General features: G+C 40.8%; 1 protein-coding gene across 3 annotated transcripts in view; it reads left to right on the top strand.

The window, feature by feature from the left end:
• The window catches only part of MINDY4 (MINDY lysine 48 deubiquitinase 4), an 88,112-nt gene extending 68,481 nt beyond the window's left edge, over window positions 1-19,631 (top strand). For 2 of the 3 annotated variants that reach the window (XM_051610396.1, XM_051610394.1), the window contains 3 exons: window positions 5,410-5,590; window positions 8,624-8,696; window positions 13,511-14,701. In XM_051610396.1, the coding sequence (XP_051466356.1) occupies window positions 5,410-5,590; window positions 8,624-8,696; window positions 13,511-13,559 (303 nt within the window). In that variant the 3' untranslated portion in view covers window positions 13,560-14,701. Of the gene's footprint in view, window positions 1-5,409; window positions 5,591-8,623; window positions 8,697-13,510; window positions 14,702-19,256 lie in introns of those variants that run through there. The other variant, XM_051610395.1, reaches the window with a different exon arrangement.
• The last annotated feature ends 316 nt before the right edge of the window (window positions 19,632-19,947 follow it).

Raw genomic sequence — 19,947 nt, 5'->3', positions numbered from 1 at the left:
CGGGGGCTTCAGGAACAAACTCCCCTGGCCCGGGGGCTTCCACGGCTGCAGATCCACATTCTCCCCTCCTGGTGCCTTCAGGGAATGTTCCACTGCATTTCTCCATGAGTGCAGGGGCACAGCTGCCATCTCGCCATGGGTTGCAGGGAAACTTCTGCTTGGGCACCTTCTTCCTCACCAACCTCAGGATCTTCACCCTGGCACCACATTCACCTCTGTGCTCTTTCACTTTCTCTCTCTCTGCTCTCAGGTCTTAACAGCAGTTCATTCATAATCACAGAGGTGACTCTATTGTCTCTCTAGTCACTCTAGCCTTGGCTACCTGAGCTGGGGGAGCTTTTAGTAGCTTCTTACAGGAGCCACCCCTCGGGTGCCTCCTGTGCTACTGAAATCCTGCCAGAACCAAACCAGCACACAGCTCTTGTTTGTGTTTTCTGGTATGTGCATGGCAAAAGATGGGCTTGTTCAGTGAGCAAGTAAAATGGGAATGGTGAAGTACCACACACTCGTTCTGGCAGGTACATTACAGTAATTCGCCAATATTCAATATTTGTCTGTAGGTTTAATTTCACCATCGTGCAATTGCAGCTAGAGTCAGATGGGGAAAAAGACCATTCATAGTGTTGAAAATGAGCCCTTCGAAGGTGCTTCCTTATGAAAGGTTGACATTTTCCAAAGATGAGAATTGTGTCCTTGAAGTTTATGAGCATTCGTAAGGGATTCCTAAGGGAGAGGATTAGGGTTAGTGAAGTTTGCTCCATGAAAACATGCAGCAGGAAAATACATCTAATTCATTCCCCCTCTTACTTTTTTTTCCCCTCTGAAGATTAATGAGTATGTTTGAAAACAAATATTTGAATACTAATGCATTATTACTTTTTAATGCATTATGATACTGCAGGCAGCTAAAAAAAGGATTAGTTTTGTGTTCTACAAAGTAGGAATACAGCTGTTTAGCCCTAAACAAAAAGCACAATATTTAATAAAATAGATTCAAGTTGTATATCCCTGATTTGCCTTTGGAAGTGAGAGCCAGCATTACACGCATAGGGCACCATACAACAGCTGGAAAGAATGGCCCTGTTCTCTGGCAAACACTTGCTGGATGACACACACTCTTGATTTGAAAGGGTTTCCTGAGGAGTCAGAGTATTAGGTGTTCATGCTTATTCTTCTGTGTTCTGCTTCAAGGTCCTATTATATTCCAGGAGTACTATCACCAACCAGCTTGGCCAGGCAATTGAAGAAGCAGCCACTGCTCACCAGCTGGACCAGTTAAATGAGGACATACTTTTAGTCTACTCAACAGCTGGGGCTTGAAGAAGGGGGCAAAGGAATCCTCTCAAATGAGGATTGTCCTTACTTTGTTGGTAGCATGATTCCATATTGTATCTTGTGGAAAAAATCTAGATGTGATTTGAGGAATGCTAGGGGAGAGGGAAGTTCCTTATAGGAAATCTAGACAAAGTAACATGTTTGGGGAGAGGAAAGAATTTTAGCCTTACAGATGAAAAACGTTCCGTGGCAGTTGGCTGTAAAGCTGGGAAGCAAATCCTGGACCTGTTTAATCTACTAGTGTAGGAATAATGTGAGGTGTATGGAGAACAAGAAGCCCTTAGAAGGTGATGATAGTGTGGGACAGAATGGCCAGTAGTTTAAGGGAGAAGCACACCTGTAGGGACCAGCCAACACCTGGAACACACTTTGATGGTAAAGGCAGTAGCTGATCCTCAACCAGTATAAATGATGAAATTGGAGTGAAGGAATCTCCCTTTTTACTGGAGGTGACAGTTTAGCCTGCAATGTTTTTATACTCTCCTTATTGTCTGAAAGTTCATGCCCTCTCCTTCTTCTGCAAGCATTGTCATTGAAAACTATACATATTTGGAGTTAGTTCCTACAGACCTTGCTTATCTGAACAATTTGTCCTGACTTCAAGGGGACTGTTCATGTGAGCAAGAATGTTCTGTATCTCTCTCATCTTGTTTTGTCAAGCGTTGTTTGACGAAGCTTGTAAAGTTACTTTAGCAGTCATATGTGGGAAGAACACATTTTGAGGAGAAGGCTGGCTGTTCCATTTTGGCTTTGATCTATCTGCATATGAAAATATGCATGTTTATGAGACTGAATCTTTTCATCCGTATCCCTCTGATTTGCCATCTTTTGTTGCATCTGCGTGTTTCCCTTCTTGATAACTCCTGTTATGAGTACTTTTGTAAGCTTGTAAAAAACCTTCTGTACTTTTAAGCCAAGAATTTACTTAAAAAGCAAAACTGTTGTATAAAAGGCTGTTTTGAATAGATATTAGCGAGTCAGGGAACAGTTACTTAATTAGCTAGAGATTTGTTATCTAACATCTGAGGAAATTCTCACTGGGGAATATAGTTGGTTATGTACTCCTATAATTTCAGATATAAATTCTAAAACTCAATAATATAAAACCCAGACACTCATCACTTAAAATGCTGCTAATTACAATAGCATATATGTTGGCTTCTGACTTTTAGCAGCATGTTCTTGACATTTACACTTGCATGCCCAAGGTAAAAACTGAGGGCTGTACTGTAGAAGCTGTATCCATTAATTGAGATCTAGGAACCATATGAGCAATTTTTTGTTAAAAGCCTTCCAGTTTCCACTACCACCTACTGCATATGCTGAAGCATGATTTAAATCCCATAGTGGTAAAGATACTGGTAGCAATAAACAGAGAAGGAGCATGGCCAGCAGGTCAAGGGAGGTGATTTTGCCCCTCTGCTCTTGTGAGACTCCACCTGGAGCACCATGTCCAGTCTTGGAGCCCTCAACACAGGAAGGACATGGAGCTCTTGGAGTGGGTCCAGAGAAGGGCCACAAAGATGATCAGAGGGCTGGAGCAGCTCTCCTATGAAGACAGGCTGAAAGAGTTGGGGCTGTTCAGCCTGAAGAAAAGACTCCAAGGAGACCTTATAGTGGCCTTTCAGTATGTGAAAGGGGCTCATAAGAAAGCTGGGGAGGGGCTTTTTACCAGGCTTTGTAGTGGTAGGACAGGAGCTAATGGTTTTAAGCTGGAAGGCATTAAGAAGAAGTTCTTTAGTGTGAGGGTGGTGAGACACTGGCACAGGTTGCCCAGGGAAGCTGTGGAAACCCCATCTCTGGAAATGTTCAAGGTTGGATGAGGCTCTGGGCAACCTGGTCTAGTGGGAGGTGTCCCTGCCCATGCAGGGGGGTTGGAACTAGATGATCTTTAAAGTCCCTTCCAACCCAAACCATTCTATGATTCTTTGTTTTCTGTAGATTATATCGCTAATATAGAAACCTCTTCAAAACTACCTGAGCCTCTAAGCAACAAAGTTTCTTCCATCCAGGTGTCTGTATGATGAAGACAGAAACTGATCTTATATTTCTGTGCCCATATATTTGCACGTTTGGTTGCCATTCCTTGTTTGGCAGATGGGTAGCATGCCAGCCAGGCAACAAGTGTTTAGCAAGGGATGCATGAAACTGGGATCAAATAAAGCTGGTTATACATAACGTGCTGATTCTGTCTGGAATAAGAATGATAAGCAGAGCTGTAGCCAGAAACACTCCACTAAAAACACTGAGTTTTATTTTGGATTTTAGTTTCTCTGAGCAATTTATCAAAGATATAGAAAAGAGCAATTAAATGGCAGAAAAAAAAACAGGATTAATTTTGAACTTAGAATGCAGCTTTCAATTTTAGGAATACACCTAATACTAGCTATTGGATTCTTTGCTATATTAAACAATCTAATCACTATATTTACTTTGTTTTTTTTACTACTGAAGATGCTAAAATCATTAACTGAAGCTGCAGCTCTAAAGTAGCAGCATGGAACAGGAAGATGGTGTCTATGTCAGAACACATTAATGTGAGGTGAAGAAAATCCTACAAGATATTTACTGACCTCATGGGATGCAGGAAATTTCCATGACACATTATATATCATTGTATTTTAAGTTTCAAAACCATACATACACTTCCCCAGGTATTAATGCATATGTCTGCCTTAAAACATAAATTCCATGAGAAATTATAGATGTGAGCCTAAATATATGTAAAATTATCCTCTATACTTTGCTGGACTTGAACCTTAAAGACTATGGTTTGAAGAAGCAGAAAAAAAAGCTGATTAAGCTGATTAAACTAATAAATTGATACATATCTAGATAAAAAATGCAAACACAAAGAATTTCTGTAATAGCATTTTCAATAGCTGGTAGATTTAATAATAATACTTCAAATTAGTAACAAGCGTGGAAATGATTTCATACTGAGTATTTAGGGATTTATGAAGAAAAGAAAACACATCTGGTAAAGAAAGATTTAGGTTTTTTCATCGAATCATAGCATCATCTAGGTTGGAAAGAGCCTTTCAAAAAGGACCTTTTGATGGTCTCAGGTACATGGTGTGATTCTTGGAGTGCCCTATGTAGGGACAGGAGTTGGACTTGGTGATCCTGATGGGTCCCTTCCAACTCAGTAGATTCTATGTTTCTATGATTCTTAAAGATCATCAAGTTTGACTGTTTCAGCTGAAAATATTTCACTTTTAAGAAAAATGAATCAAAACAAGCTGCTTTCTTCTAGTAGCTGAAAATATCTTACATATCTGGATTGTGAAGCTAGAAGTAGATGATAAAATGAAGGGAATGTGTTATATTCTTAAGCCAAGATTGGCCTCAGTTTAGTTGTCCACATGAACATGTCTCATGTCATCTGAGATCCTAGGAAGTCTCATGGTTTCCAGGTAGTGTTACATAAGAGTATGATTTCCCGTGGATCTCATGTAGTATTCCTGACCTAAACTCCCAGTGGAGTTTAACTGTTCTAGCTATTGCAGAGGATAGGTTGGTTTTGGTTTCATTTGATTCTGATCATCTGGGCTATGATCTTTTTGCTGCAAGGATACGGCAGCTGGATTTCATTGCAGAATCACAGAATCACAGAATATTAGGGGTTGGAAGGGACCTCCGAAGATCATCGAGTCTAACCTCCCTGACAGAGCAGGACCAAAAAACCACACAGGACTAGAGCAGATCACTCAGAAAAGCATCCGGATGGGTCTTGAAAGTCTCCGGAGAAGGAGACTCCACAACCTCTCTGAGCAGCCTGTCCCAGGGCTCTGTAACCCTCACAGTAAAGAAGTTCTTCCTCATGTTGAGGTGGAACTTCCTATGCTCAAGTTTGAGTCCATTGCCCTAGTTACCAAGGCTGTTTACCTGCTGATAACTTTTTATGTGTTCCATGATTTACCAGAGCTATCCTGCTCTGCTTCATGTAATGAGCCTTCATTAATATTTTGAAATTATAATTAATAACTGATCTTAAACATCTCATGTTTTCACAACAAATTGTTTCTCTCCTTTCTCCCTGGTATGTTCTGATGTTCTGTATCTGTCTTTTAGGTTGGTTGTTACTTGAAGACCCCTAAATACCCGATTTGGTTGGTATGCAGTGAAAGCCACTTCAGTGTGCTTTTTTGTTTGGAAAAGGACTTACTATGTGACTGGAAAACTGAGAGGAGATTTGATTTATATTATTATGATGGCTTGGCCAACCAGGAAGAAGAAATTCGGTTAACGGTTGGTATGTACAACTCAGTAACTCTGCATTTCATCTCTGGTGGTGGCAACAGCATCACCTCAGAAAGAGGAATCCAGTCTTACAAAGAACGATGGTCTTTCTTAGGCATTAAAGATTCTTTGTGGGCCTGTTCCCTAATTTCCATAATTAATTTTGGTGATTAGTTGGGAAATTAGGTTTCACAAGGAAATTTTGAGGCTAAGCTCTTGAAATCATTAAAAATGAGCATGTGCTGCTTTACACAGACTGGCAAATCTTTCAGAGACACGGGTTTCCAAGGAACAGGTTGTGATCTGGCCTGTTCATGCTCCCAAGTCTATAACTGCTTGCATTCTCCTTCACACCTCACATCAATTCTGCAGACAGCAAGTGCAACTCTCCTGCTCCTTAACCCCACATGCCTGTAGTAAAATGAGCAAAGAGGGTGAGGAAGCCTGAAATCCTTATCTCCAAATCCAGCAACTTCAGAAGATGGCAGGAATCTGGTAACAAATCTAGTCTTTTAGCTGGAAACACAAGCATGCAAAAGATCTTCCAACTTATTACACTGATTCCTTCAGGAGACCATGCCAAATTCTGCAGCTGCTTTTACAGTAGTAACGTACTTCTCCAACTGGAAGGCATTTGGACAAGAAGTAGAAAGCTCCTACTTATTGCTATGTTAAGATATTCTTGACCACTAAATTCCTATTTGCTAATAATATCCTACTTATCTTTTGTTTTCTTTCCTTCAATATATTTATACAATCTAATCAAATTCCTTCTGAATCTTAAAGAGCCACTCTACTGTAGTCCACTCTTTAAAAATAAGCTGTCTGTATTCCTTGTTTGCACCTACATTTTGGTTCTTGGACAGGTTGAGTTATAGATGGCTGTTGGATATGGCAAAGCTGTCTGAATGTGAATGCTGGGGCTTGAGCATCTCACAAGATTTGGTAGTGAATTCAATTGTCCTTCTGCCTGTTATTTATCCTCTTATTTTAATTAAAATCCCTTTCATTCTATTGTATCACATGATTATTATCTCAAAATAAAAAAGCTTCAGCTTCACAGGATTTTTGTTGCCAACTGGTTCCCACATGGTCTGTCCCAGATAGAAGATGCTTTGTAAGTGACACATAGGATATAGTTCAGCACAGAACTTACATCTCACTGGTGCATACCTTCAACTCTGTATTGTTTTAAAATTGTTTTCAAAAAACAGCTGAATAATTGCTGAGAAGAATATAACTGAATTTCTCAGAAGGTTCTTCCAGAGCTGTAGACACCATCCTCAGCCCTTTGCAGATCCCAGAGAAGGCAGCACAAGCAGTGAAATTAGGAGAGGGTCAGACACTGGAGGCAGCTTCCAAGAATACCTGGTATATTGATTATGACTCTTTCAGAACATTTTTTTCCCCACAGTTAAGATGAGATGTGAAAAATGCCTCTGGAAAGGTAAATAATTAAACATTACTCTCTAAAGTCGCCATTTAAATTAGGAGCAGTATTCCTTCTCTTAGTGATTCTCTGTTCAGATTCCACTCTTCTGAACCCGTGCCCATCATATCTCCTGAATAGCAAGTTCTTCATCTTCTGGATATTGCTTCTTGCTATAAGGAGATCCAGAACACCAGTACCAGGAATTCCTAGAGGGTTCCAAATACTATTGGAGACCTCTAATGAACTGTGTTAAACTCCTCAATATTAAGATAAAAGAGGCCCTTTGAAACTTAGAGACTGGGTACCTCTAAGTTTCTGAGGATCTAGGAGAAAGCTGCCAGTACTTTATGTACTTTTAAATATTGTCCATCTCCTACTATTCCTGCCTTAACAGTCATTCAGAATTTTCTACATGTATTTATACTGACAAGATCAACAGCCAAGGGGGAGCCAAGTCCTCTCTATGACATGAGGAAGCCAGATACATCTGAGACTGGCAGCTGTGAATGTAAGAGCAATTGCCTCCCATCCTGTCTGCATCAGTCTCTCTGAAGCAGACCCATATCCTACACCCTGTCTTGGCATCCTTTGTTGGTCACAACCTGCCTGTTGGCTGGGTGACAGGCAGCAAAGAAGAAAAAAACCCAACAGAACACAACCAACCCTCATCTGCTGCAGTTTAAATATTTTACTCCAAAACAGGAAACAGCTGAGCAGACTTGACATCCAAGCTGGTCACAGGATGTTTTCTCTCTGGGAATTCAGTGACTACTTTCACTGTTGACAGATCCAGTGTCTGAGACACTGACCTCTCTGTTTTCCCCAGAACAGTGCAATTGTCTCTCTGTCCCAAAGGAATGCTCAGGCTGTGGTAGCTCTCTCATACCCAACACAACTCAGTCTTCTCCTCTCTGTGCTCTGCTTTCTTGACAGTTGAGGGACAACCTTCTAGGGTGAAGGAATCTTAACAGAGTTTGGACTGAACTTGGGGTTTCCTATTCAGCCACTGCTGTCCTTTGTATCTAGTGATGAAAATTGCCTTCTTAGTAATTACATCAGTTCCAAAAGAAAAAGCTCATGACAGCCCTCCAGCATATTCTTTCACCTTATAATTCAGTTTTGCTTGAAACCATCTCTAATTTTTGTAAAATAACCTGGGTCAGAGCATGTGTCTGAACCCTGTCCCCCGATCATCCTTGATGTTAAGTAGTCAGCACAAATCTGGACAAGTTTCTGACCCAAAACAACTAATACTGGGCACAACTGGGGATCATTCCCAACAGCAAATTTACATTCAGTCATCCCTTTCAGCCTTTAGCTTGCCATCCCATGCACAGGCAGCAGACCAAGAGCTACAAGGTTTTAAGAGGTGGCAAAGCAGTGATTACCACACTCTCCAGGTGTGAACAAGGACTTGGGGTGGTATTCAAGTGCCAGCAGTGCTCATCTTCCAGGGTATTCCAATCCAAAGGAGATACATGCCTACTGTGGACTAGGAGATTTACCATGTGAGTGTTAGTCCATCAGTTCCATGGGTGGAATTCCTAGAAGCCACTGTGCTTTTCTGTATGAGTAGAAATATGCCCCAACCACTAATAATCTCTGTCTCTGCAGACACAACTCAGACGTGCACTGAAGATAAAGAAAATGATCTTACTCCTCCACTTGAGCATTGTATCAGAACAAAGTAAGTGAAACTACAGTTTTTCATACAGGTATATTCATCTATTGATATAAATTATATAGGCAAGGCTGGAGTGTGGTAAAAAAATATTGAGGCAAGTAATCTTGCAAAATTACTGCTTAAAAATCAAAGGCTGTGGGAATAGGTGTTACACACTTAGTTGTGTATGATTGCACTTAACTTGGAACTGGCTAAGACTTTAACTTCGTTCTTAGAGGAACCCTCATTACATCACAAAGAACCAAGACAACTTCAGCTTCAGAGCACAACTGATTTCAATCGATCTAAATTTAGATTCCCAGAAGTGTTTGATTCTCATTGTAGAGCTATGATGATAAAAGGAGACAAATTCTTCTGCCTTCATCAGTCTGTTTTGAACTTGAGTACCATTCTTGATGCATGAAGCCCTGGGCTCAGGAGTCTCAGTTTTCTTAAACTTTCCCTGTGTCTATGGGCAGCACAGAGTTTCTCAAGATCACAAAACACTCTGCTTTTTGAACTAATTTGTATTTTCATATACATCTGTTCATGTTTTCTCCTTAAATACAAGGCTAGTTCCTGTCACGATAGGATTTTCATGGCCATTTTGAGGTCTATAAGATATTAAATGAAGGACATCTAAGCATTTTATCCCAGTCATGCTGAAATTAAGGAGGATATTTTCAGTGAGGCATGAAAGAAGCGAAATGGAGAAATTTAACTGGGTAAAAAAATCAGTTTTTGATCAACTCCATCTGCACAACTTTGAAAGCTGCTATCTGTATATCTTTGGAACAAGAAGTAAAAGCCTTATTGTCAAAGACCATAACATTTGTTAAATCAGCAAGCCAAGCAGCTTCAGATTTCTCTTGCCATTTCTCTTCTCTCCTTGCTATGATTTGTCCTGTAAAAAAAACCACCCCCAAAAAAGGAGGGTGATGACTGCCAGTGTGTTCATGCAGGGCTGCCATTATAAAGTTACAGGAAAGTAGGAGAGGAATCCTGCAACATGACAGCAGTGACATTAGTCCAGGCTCCTTGCACGTACAGATTGTATTGATCCCTCTGTTCCAGTGACTCTTAAGCATGACTGCAAACTAAAGTAAATAATACATAGCCTCAGAAAGCCACACAGGGGAGTGAATAATGCATGAAAATACGAAGAGGTGCTCTTAGAACATCTTCCATTGCTGGCATGGTATCAAAGTTATACAGTTTTTTGCAATGGTGATGTTTGTTTATTTTAAATTCCCTGCTTTGATTGACTGGAGAAGTAAATTACCAGCAAATTCCAGTGTCAATTTATTTGGTTTGTACCATTCTCAGGAATGTCTGATTTATCCTGATCAGTCTCCTTGTTTTCAGTGTTCTCCACTTGCTTTGAGTGTATTTCTTTAAGCATGGCCTTGCTGCTAAAGGGTTTTTTTTATTTTATCTTTTTCCTTTTTGTTTGAAGAATTTTTTCTTCCCACTATAAAACAGTACACAAAGAAAAGTGTAAACAAACAAAAATAACCAACATTTTCGCAAAGTGTGAGATAAGAAAGAAATTTTTTCTATCATACAACCATGGAAAACACTCCTAAACTAATTTTTACTACAGCAAGCAAGCAGGCAAAGAGTTGTTCCTCATTTTGACCAGGCATTCATGATGAAGCCCCTTATCAAAACTTTATCATTAAAAATGCAGGATATTTTCTCAGGCAGTGTGGAGAATTTCACAGCCTGAGCAATCAGAACTGAGAAGATGAGACTGTTGTTTCCAAATGTTGCTTGGGATTTTTCCTTTCGTTTATGTGACTCATCCCTGTTTTAATCCACGAAAGACTTCACCCTGGTTTACCCCAATACCTGAGCACCACAGTCCTGCAATGCACAGAGTTCTGTGCCCAACATCTGCCTGCTCTCTGTTCTCTTATCCTCTCCCAAAAGGGAAAGCTGCATATGGCAGAGAGAGTTTCTGGATTTTCTCCTTGTTATTATTATTATCAGAGGAGAAGGCTTGTTTTGCTTCTGCAGGAGGGGAAGGCTGATGTTTTTAGTCCTTATACCGCAAAAGGTCAGAAGAGTAAGACTGGAGTTTAAAACAGAGAACACTTCAGATGTAGCACCACTGGTTGCCAACAGGTAGCACTTTAACCTGCAGGCTCCCAGCTGAAGAGTCAGCAGAAATGCAGGTGCTTTTATTGTGGCTTCCAGCCCTAGCCACCCATAGGAGCAGTCTGATTCTGACCAAGGGATGTCTGGAATGTGCATCCCTGGGATGTTTGGGAGATACTGTGCAGATGTCTTGTCCCATTCTTCCCTGAAGAAAACTCTTATATCACACTCACAACCCTCAGTGTCTCTCTGCAGTGGCGGAAATAACATCTGTTAGCTCTGCCTGAAGGCAATAAAACTTGGTTCTGATGTTCTAATCTGAATTCAGTGGTATATTTTGTTAACCCTCCAGCAACAGCTTTCCTCTGTGATCGTGGGGCTGAATGATACATCAGTTTAACTGTTTGCCTTTGAAGTGAGACGTCCACTGGAAATGTAGTGACTAAAAGGAGAGGAGAGCATGGACTTTTCATCCCAAATTATTGGTGTGCTTTAAAACAATGTCAAATTATTAGTACAGGAGATACTCTCTGAGTATTACTCCAGACTGAGCCTGATCTGGTTCCTCTTGAGTTCCCACTAACTCCATGACCCTTGGGTGAGGTTGTAGTTGAACCAGATGGGTAAAATACAGTTTTCGTGTTGCTACTCTGGTAAATTATAATTGAATCAGCAGCTGGAATTTGTTCCATTTCCATTACATTGTGATGGTATAGTTTGGGAAAATGATCACACTGAATTGTCCAGACAGTTTTCTTTCTGTCTGTGAAGAAAAGATTTGTTCAGCACTTGTGAGTGAAATTCCTTACTATTTGACACCTTTTATTGTGCAGATTTAATAGGTGAAAGAAGTTTTGAATCAGTCTCCATAGAATTAAACAAAGACTGATTTTCAGTCTATGAACGACTCAGTGAAAATGGTTTGAAAATAAACACTGGAGAAAAGGCTTTTTATTAAAGTTGCCCAGAGTCCTGTTATCTGCTTAAGCCTGGTTTAAAAAATGCCTGTTCCTCAGTGCATAGCAATTAGCAGCACCTTAAGCCATGATAGCAGAAATGGTGTCAGTACATGTTAATGTTTTCACAGAGCCCAATGTAGTCTTCATTCTGTCTTTTGGCCTCTGTGAGGCCTCTGTGAATCCCTCTTGATGCTGTAATCACCCTGGTGAAATAGAAGGTGGTACCTTGGGAAGATTGTACATGAAGATAAAGGAAGATTTGATGTAATTATGTGAAAAATCCAGTGGGGACAGAAGGTGGCAATAACATTTGGTTGTTCTGGGGGTGATATTCTGAACAGCTCTTACCACTGCTGGCTGCCAGATTAGGTTGAATATCCCTAATCAGAACATCCTCTGCATTTAGCTTAAAAATGAGGCATCACTGTTGTGGATTCCTACTAAATCCTGGGATGAAGAGAGTCTTTCTGCAATTTTTTTTCATTTTTTATTTTCTTAGCAAAATAAAGACAATAATTTTAAAAAGAAGCAGAAATTTCACTTCCTTTGAGTTTTTGCATGGAATACTGCATGAATTCAGCTTTTGGTTTTGTTTTACACTTAATTGTCTTGCTCAGCAAAAGGACTGAGCTGCCATACCCCTGCTGACACATCCTTTCCTCAGTGACAGAAGGAATGTGGCACTCTGGCAACTCACTGTTTTTTCCACTCCCTCATCAATGTCTTAACTACTGTGCACATGCACTCTGAGACAGATTTTTCAAACCAGCTATAAATACTTGACACTGGGAATGCAATAGTTCAATTCTAGGAAGATCTGGACCATAAGCTTGCAAATATGAGAAATCACAGTTTCATGGTTGGAAAGGACCTCTGAGATCACCAAGTCCAACCATAATGTTGTGGAGAAGGGTGCACTTCATGCAAGGAATGACCCTTTACATTAAGCTGACTCACTTCAACCCAGTGAGGCCACATTAAAGCATCATCCTCATTTCACTGAGTCTTGGTTCAGATCTTTGTCTTCTGCCATGGTTTGAAGACACATTTGGTGACAAATGCAGGATCAATACTGTCTGAGTTCAGTCTTGGGCACATTCCTGGAGTGGGCAGCTGAGCAGTAGGAGCCAATACAGAGCCAGGAACTACACACATGGAAAGCTGTGCACATGCCTGTGGACTCATGTGGAGACGTTGTTCTCAGTGTCCCATCTCCAGTGTCATTCTGAAGAAAGAATGAGGGTAAAGAAAAAGCAAAACCTCAGCACAGGAAAAACAAAACATCGCCACAAAAGTGAGCCATTGGATACTTCAAAGGAGCCAAGGTCAGGAGCAAGGGTAGCTGCGACGTGAAATGACCTGGTCTTGGAACCTGAGAGTCACAGAGCTCCTAACCAGAGGCCTGCCTTTGTGGGAGTGGGCAGCTTGCCTAGTAACAGCTGAAGCTGAGCATTCTGGTTATATTGGGTTCATTCTTGTACCCATGTTGGGGATTCCCTGCAGTCTTTGCAACACAAAGGTACTTGTTCTGAACCAACTGCTGCTCTCTATTGCCTAGGACAGACTGGAGGAAGGGTAAGGAGACTGACCTCCAAACTTGGGCATCTAAAATTAGGAGGCATGAGTACATCACTCCCATTCCTTTCCCTTTGAGAAAATGTGATTAGTTACCCCAAATCAGTCCATCCTAGTCTCGCCAAGGTTTGCTGGGTGGTTGAGGGGTGTTGGGTTACCTTCCCAATGACCTGATGGATATAAAACATTTACTTTCATTTCTAGGTGGCAAGGAGCTGTTATTGACTGGAATGGCACTGAACCAATCCTGTGACTGACCTGACCTGCACCTTATCTGTAAAGACAAAAGGGAAATGACTGAATTAGCACATTCCTATTCCCACCAATACAGGAAATGGGACATGAGTTGTGCAGTTTACAATGAGGAAGAATGACATGGCTTGCAGGCTGGAAGAGTTTCACCTCAATCACCTCTTGCTTCAGATATTTTGCTTATAATATAAACAACACTTACGTAAATTCCTCGTCACTGCCTTTAACATACAGCTTCTGAGAGCTGGCTGAGTTTCCACCTCCAAATCAAGGTTACAGATGAAGCAATGAAGTCGTCAACGTCCCCCTTGAGGTCTCTTTCTGGATCCACTCCGTATCCTGCAATTGTTTCAAAGCATCTGTTGAAAGATACTGAACCCAGATTTCTGTCACTGTAGATGCCTTCTCTGTACTCCCTAATTATTCACCTACAAAACTCCAAGTGCAAGTATATAATCGCATCCAAGAAATATATATTCACTTCTTTACCTGATATTAACAAGTCTTATTTTGCACTAAACAGCTTGGTAACCAAACGGGCTTTTCAGATAAAGCCTGATGTATACAAAGTTCTTGTTGTGTCCTAAAATTTGCAGTCAGGATGATGGTTTTGTGTTACCAGAGTAATAACACCAGTACATACCTTATACTGGGTGCAGTGGGTGTGTAACAGTGCCTCACACTGATGTAGCTAATTTGTCTTTCTGGGTGAGAAAAAGCTGTATCAGTGTCTTTACATTGATTTATAGCGTCGTATCTGCTCGTGCAGTAGAGTTTATTTACACCAAAGTGATCGATCAGATCTGTGGTTTGCTTCTGCATAACTGCAAGAAAGCAGAAGAGCTGGTAGGTTTGAAATGTAAATGGTGCCTCTCTGTGATAGATGATGTTTTTCTTGATTCCATAAAGTGCACGTACTGAAATGATGTACTGGGCAGATGTATCACGAGGTACAGAAATAGCAGCTTGAATTCCTGAAGTGCCATTTTGGCAACAGTTTACCAAAACTGGATCAAGTTACAAGATTGGAAAAAAATGCCTTGGGAATAAAAGGCAGATAAATGGTGTTTGTGGAATTATTCCTCTCTCTTGAGAGAGAGTGAATATTTCATGAAAGTTTAATAAAGAACTTTTACTTTCTGATATTTACTGTGACACCTTCTTCCTAGTCAATATAGAGACTCTGAGTCCTGATAAACTTGTTACTTTTTCCAAAATCAATTTCCTACAGAAGGTTAATGTCCTACTGTGTGTAGTATGGAGATACCAAACTGACTATGCAAATACAAACCTTGAGAAATTAACACTTGAGCTAGATTTGGAAACCAACCTGAATATGTGCAATCATGGAGTAGCAGAAAGATTTGGATGGTCTTTAAATAAACATCTGTCTCCCCTTTGCTTCCCATGAACATCACTCTATCTTACTGCAGTAAAGTATCTCAGAGCTTCAGTTTTTTTCATTTTATTTAATTCAGTGTAACATGATTTGTTTGGTTTAGATCAGATAGGCAAACTCCTTGAACTTTGTGAAATTCAGATCTCCACTCAGCCTCTGAGGCACAGCCAGCTTCAGATCTGAGGTCTTTCCTGACTACGAGAGGGATGTGAGATGGTCTTTGGCAAATCCCTTTGTCTTGGTGTATGTACTGTCAGCCACGGGTGGACTTGATACTGCCTTTGAGATACATTCATCATCCAGAATTCAAGCACTCCAGTTTCCCAGGAAGAACGTGCCTCAGTGTGAGCTTCAGTGTTTCTGGGAGTGGGAGATCCCAGAGAGTCAAAGACTCAAAGCTCTTATTCCTTGTGACATCTCTGTGAGATGCTTTGTTTCATGAAGCAAATACAGTTTTATCTTTCCATCTATCTAAAATGTAAACCAAGGTTCTGTTTTTGCAGCCTGCATTTGGGCAGAAGACAGCGTAGAGATGAAAAATGGTGGAAGATTTTTGGAACAAGGTTTAACCAAAAATTCCTTCCTGGATTTTTCCAATCTAGTAAACCTACACTGCTAACTTTAAAGCACTAAAGTATGTCCGTTTGGAGATAACCTTCCACTCCCTGATAGAAAAGCAGCAAAGATAAGTGTCCATCTGGGGAAGGAGGGAGCTGCCTTGTGACAGGCCAGATTTTATCTGACTAAAGTATGGATGTCTACGGTGCAGACGTGTTCAGAGGAGCTGTTCTTCTCTGTTCAGAGGAGGGGAGATACCAGGGTGTGATCTAGCTTGGCTTTAGGATGAGAACGGTGCTCCAGACTGTAGGACGGTGAGTATAAAGGGAGCCCTAGAGAATTGCTTCACCCATTGATTTCACCCATGAAGATGGAAGGATTTTTCAGGGTATAAGAAGGAATACACATTATTGAATAAGATTGTATTTTATGGTTTCTCTTGGAGGTTAAATGAAGATGAGGAGAGACTTTGAACTCTGACCCTCTTTCTGAAACAGGCTGCAAAGAATGTTGAGTGTCCTTTATCACTGGTTATGAAGAGTATTTTTGTTGGAAGTTAATTTCTATGACAACAGAACCACAGTGAGACAGCTCCTTCTTACCTGTTATCTGTCATTGTGTCCATGGACATTTGTTCTGCAAAGCTCAGTGCCCAACAGGCATCTAGTTAAGAGGAGCTAACTCCAGATTTACATGTGCCCTCACTCAGAAAGGCAGAAATAAAGCACTTGGACCACTTCACAGAACTGCCACCTGTGTGGAGTAATTCCACCAAGCTGGAGCACTGAGAACCTCAGCATTGCTAAGTTCTTCCTACCATCCTGGCTGCTGGGGCCTAAAAGCAGTACCTTTCTTCAGTAGCAGTGTCCTTACTAGGCAAGACTTGAGGCTTGCTAGGGCAACCTTCCATAAGGAGGAAATGTGCAATCAAAACATTAATTTAGAGCTGATTCTTCTCAGAAAAAATGCCTGAGCTTTACCTCAATCACTGACTAAATCAAGAAGAAAACGTATATATTATTATTCAGTATAAAGCACCAGAAGGTATTTCCCTTGAGACTTTACAGTCTTTTTGAGTCAATCAGATCAGGCAATGTGAAATGCTCTACAGCAAGGCAAACCCCTCTGCACAGATCTGTGTAGAATCAGGTCCTGTTCCAGAAGCATGCATCTAGTTTTTTTGGTTTGGGATTTTTTAAAATTATGTCTTCCTCTTTTTTGTTTCTCATTTTCTTTTTCATTGCTCCACAAATGTGAGAGGAGAAGACTGAGGGGGGATCTAATTAATGTCTATAAATACAAAAGAGCTGGGCATCAAGAAAGCAGGGACAACCTGTTTTCACTTGTGCCCTGTGACAGGATGAGGGGCAATGGATTCAAACTCAAGCACAGGAAATTCCACCTCAACATGAGGAAGAACTTCTTTACTGTGAGGGTGACAGACCCTCAGACAGGCTGCCCAGAGAGGTGGTAGAGTCTCCTTCTCTGGAGACTTTCAAGACCCATCTGGATGCCTTCCTGAGTGATCTGCCCTAGCTGAAATTTGGGGGTTTTTTGTCCTGCTCTGGCAGGGGGTTTGGACTTGATGATCTTTGGAGGTCTCTTCCAACCCCTAAGATTCTGTGATTCTGTGACTTCCTGCAAGGAACAAAACATTAACAGTTTGATAATTGAGCATTAAAAGACACCAGTGACATTAGCACTTGTTTTGCACGATGTCTTAATTTCATTCTCTTCTGTGGCATAAAAAACACACACATGCTGCTGAAAATTGAGCCCTTAGCTAAGAACAGGAGTAACATATTGTCTACGTAGATGAATATATGAGCAGAGGTGCTATTTTGGTGAGGTGTCATACATGGCACGTTTGTACAAAATGTATATTTAACTTTGTCTTGGACAGAATGTCTCATACAAATAAAACATGTAAAGCCGTGAGAATAGTAACAGCCCAGATTTCCTCCTCATTTTTACATAATTAATTTGCTAGGGGAAATTAATCTGGGAGATTAGGGTCTAAATGTTTCATGAGCCTCATCTGGTCAGTGGAATGATAACGAGAAGTTAAGCCTCCTCTTTTGTGAGAGGAACAGTAGCACAGTCAGTGTGGGATAAAGCAGCCTATGCTGGCCTTGCTGGTGATGCACCCAGGCAGCTACAGATGCTTGAATCAGCTGGTCTGAACCTAGTTAAAGGTGTGAGGTGCTGTGTGACTCCATGACCTTTCTTATGAAGACAGGCCGAGAGAGCTGGGGTTGTTCAGCCTGGAGAAGTCTCCAAGGGGAACTTAGAGCACCTTCCACTGCCTGAAGGGGCTCCAGGAAAGCTGGGGAGAGGGTTTTTATGAGGGCCTGTAGTGACAGGACAAGGGACAATGGTCTTGAATGGACAGATTCAAATTGGATATCAGGAAGAAGTTCTTTACTATGAAGGTGGCGAAGCACTGGAACAGGTTGCCCAGAGGTGTGATGGATGCCCCATCCATGGAGACATTCCAGGTCAGGCTCGACCAGGCTCTGAGCAACCTGATCTAGTTAAAAAGGTCCCTATGCACTGCAGGGGGGGCTGGACTAGATGACCTTTTAAAGTTCCCTTTCCAGCTCCACACATTCTGTGATTCTATGAACACCTGTCCACCATATTCAGTCATGCAAGAGATGCTGAAAACTGCAAAGACCTCATTACTTGTCCTTCTTGAGTCTGATATGACTGGCATTGTCCTGATCAATACCAGGGGAGAGGCAAGTCATGTTGCAGAGTTTTATTTGGAGTCTGGGCAGAATGGGTACGTGCACACACTGAGTAGGTTTCTTATCCACTTACAGGTCTAATCTGCAGCAGAAAAAAATGCTTTATTGTTACAGCAGTAACCACTTGTGAAAAACTCATCATTATGTGTAAAATTCAGACTTCATTTTGATGAACCTGCTGGTGATTGTTTTTCTACACATCTGCTTTTATTGTGCTGGTCAAATCTGGGAGAAAATTGAGATATGATGACTGACTACTATGAGTTAATCTCTGCTGTCACTCTGTATTTTGTTCCCAGGTAAAACAAAAATGACAACTTGAGTCTGTTGTTTTCAAATCTTCCCTTTTATGAGGCGGATTCTTTTTTGGTTTGTTTCTAATATATCTAATGGGCTAATTTGTAATGACAGGAAATTGTCACTTTAGAAATCAGGGGAAAGCTGAAGAGCTTGGAAAAATGACACAGCCATAAGCCAAGTTTTCCAGAAGTGGTAAGTGGCTTAGGGGCTCTAAAGATTCAGTTGTTGAAACTGAAGTACTCGAAGAAGGCAGTTTTCTGGTTGTGGTTGGGAGCTCCATGAAACCACGAGGACCTCAAATCCCTGGTTGTTTCTGAAAATGCAGGTATCACCTTTTTGAAGGAGGAAAACAGTCAGTTCTTCAGAGCACCTACATGATTTGGGGTATGATTACAAAAATGTAATGTGATACAAAATACAGATTTACATTACTTTAGCAATTCCGTTTCATTTTCCTGTCCCAGGGTACGTTTGCTACGGAGGAAACTGCCCTGAATTGTTTCTCCTTGACCACACCTGGCATAGAGACAGTTATTGTGAAGTAGGGGATAAAAAGTTAACCCACACCAAAGCTTGTCTTGTAATAATTTGTCTCTTCAGTTCACGTTTGTAGAAATGTACAACTTAAGAATCAAGCACTGAAGTCTTTATGACTGACATGCATCATTTTCTTTTTCTGTTTATCAATCAGATCATGTAGGCAACAGAGGGGTTTCTTCATGGAAAGAAAATGATTGCTCCTGCATGTCTGGATGATCCAGGGCCCAGTCTGCTGTATAACCTAAGGATAACTCATCCCATTAAGAAGACTCTGTTGTACACTAGCAATCTTCATTTATTTTTCATTGGCTAGAAGTTAATAAATCCAACATTAGCTCAAAAATAAGGAAGCAGTTTCTCCTTATCAGCTTTGTTTATAAAAGTACAGAAGGAAAAAGGGCATTTTCAATCAGATATTTTATTTGTCATTTCAACCAGGGTGTGGAGGGATTGTTGATACAGTTGAAAGCCATCCATTTTTGTCATGTCCCACATTACCAATAACTGTTGACCATATCAACATGGAAACGAGCATCATTTTTAAAAATAAAAACTTTCTCAATGCTACAGAGTGACTTTTTTTCTAAGACAAATATTTATCTATAATCCAAGATTTCATGATTCATCCTCTGTGGGTTTTTCACTTGAAGGAATTCTGCTAAACTGCCACAGTTGACACTTCATGGAAGTTGTGCTCTAAGGCCCAACTCTTAGCTCTTCATAGGAATGATAGCATTGAGACTTTTGAGAGACCCTCCAACTATTTCTTTGATCTCTGACTCTTGGCATTGAGGTGAGTTTCAGCTGGTGTGTGGTTTCCATGGCACTGCACACATTGCATG

Source organism: Apus apus, chromosome 2 (genome assembly GCF_020740795.1).
Source record: "Apus apus isolate bApuApu2 chromosome 2, bApuApu2.pri.cur, whole genome shotgun sequence".
Classification (NCBI taxonomy): domain Eukaryota; kingdom Metazoa; phylum Chordata; class Aves; order Apodiformes; family Apodidae; genus Apus; species Apus apus.
The sequence above is the reverse complement of the archived record's forward strand: the minus strand, read 5'-3'. Positions and strand labels throughout refer to the sequence as shown.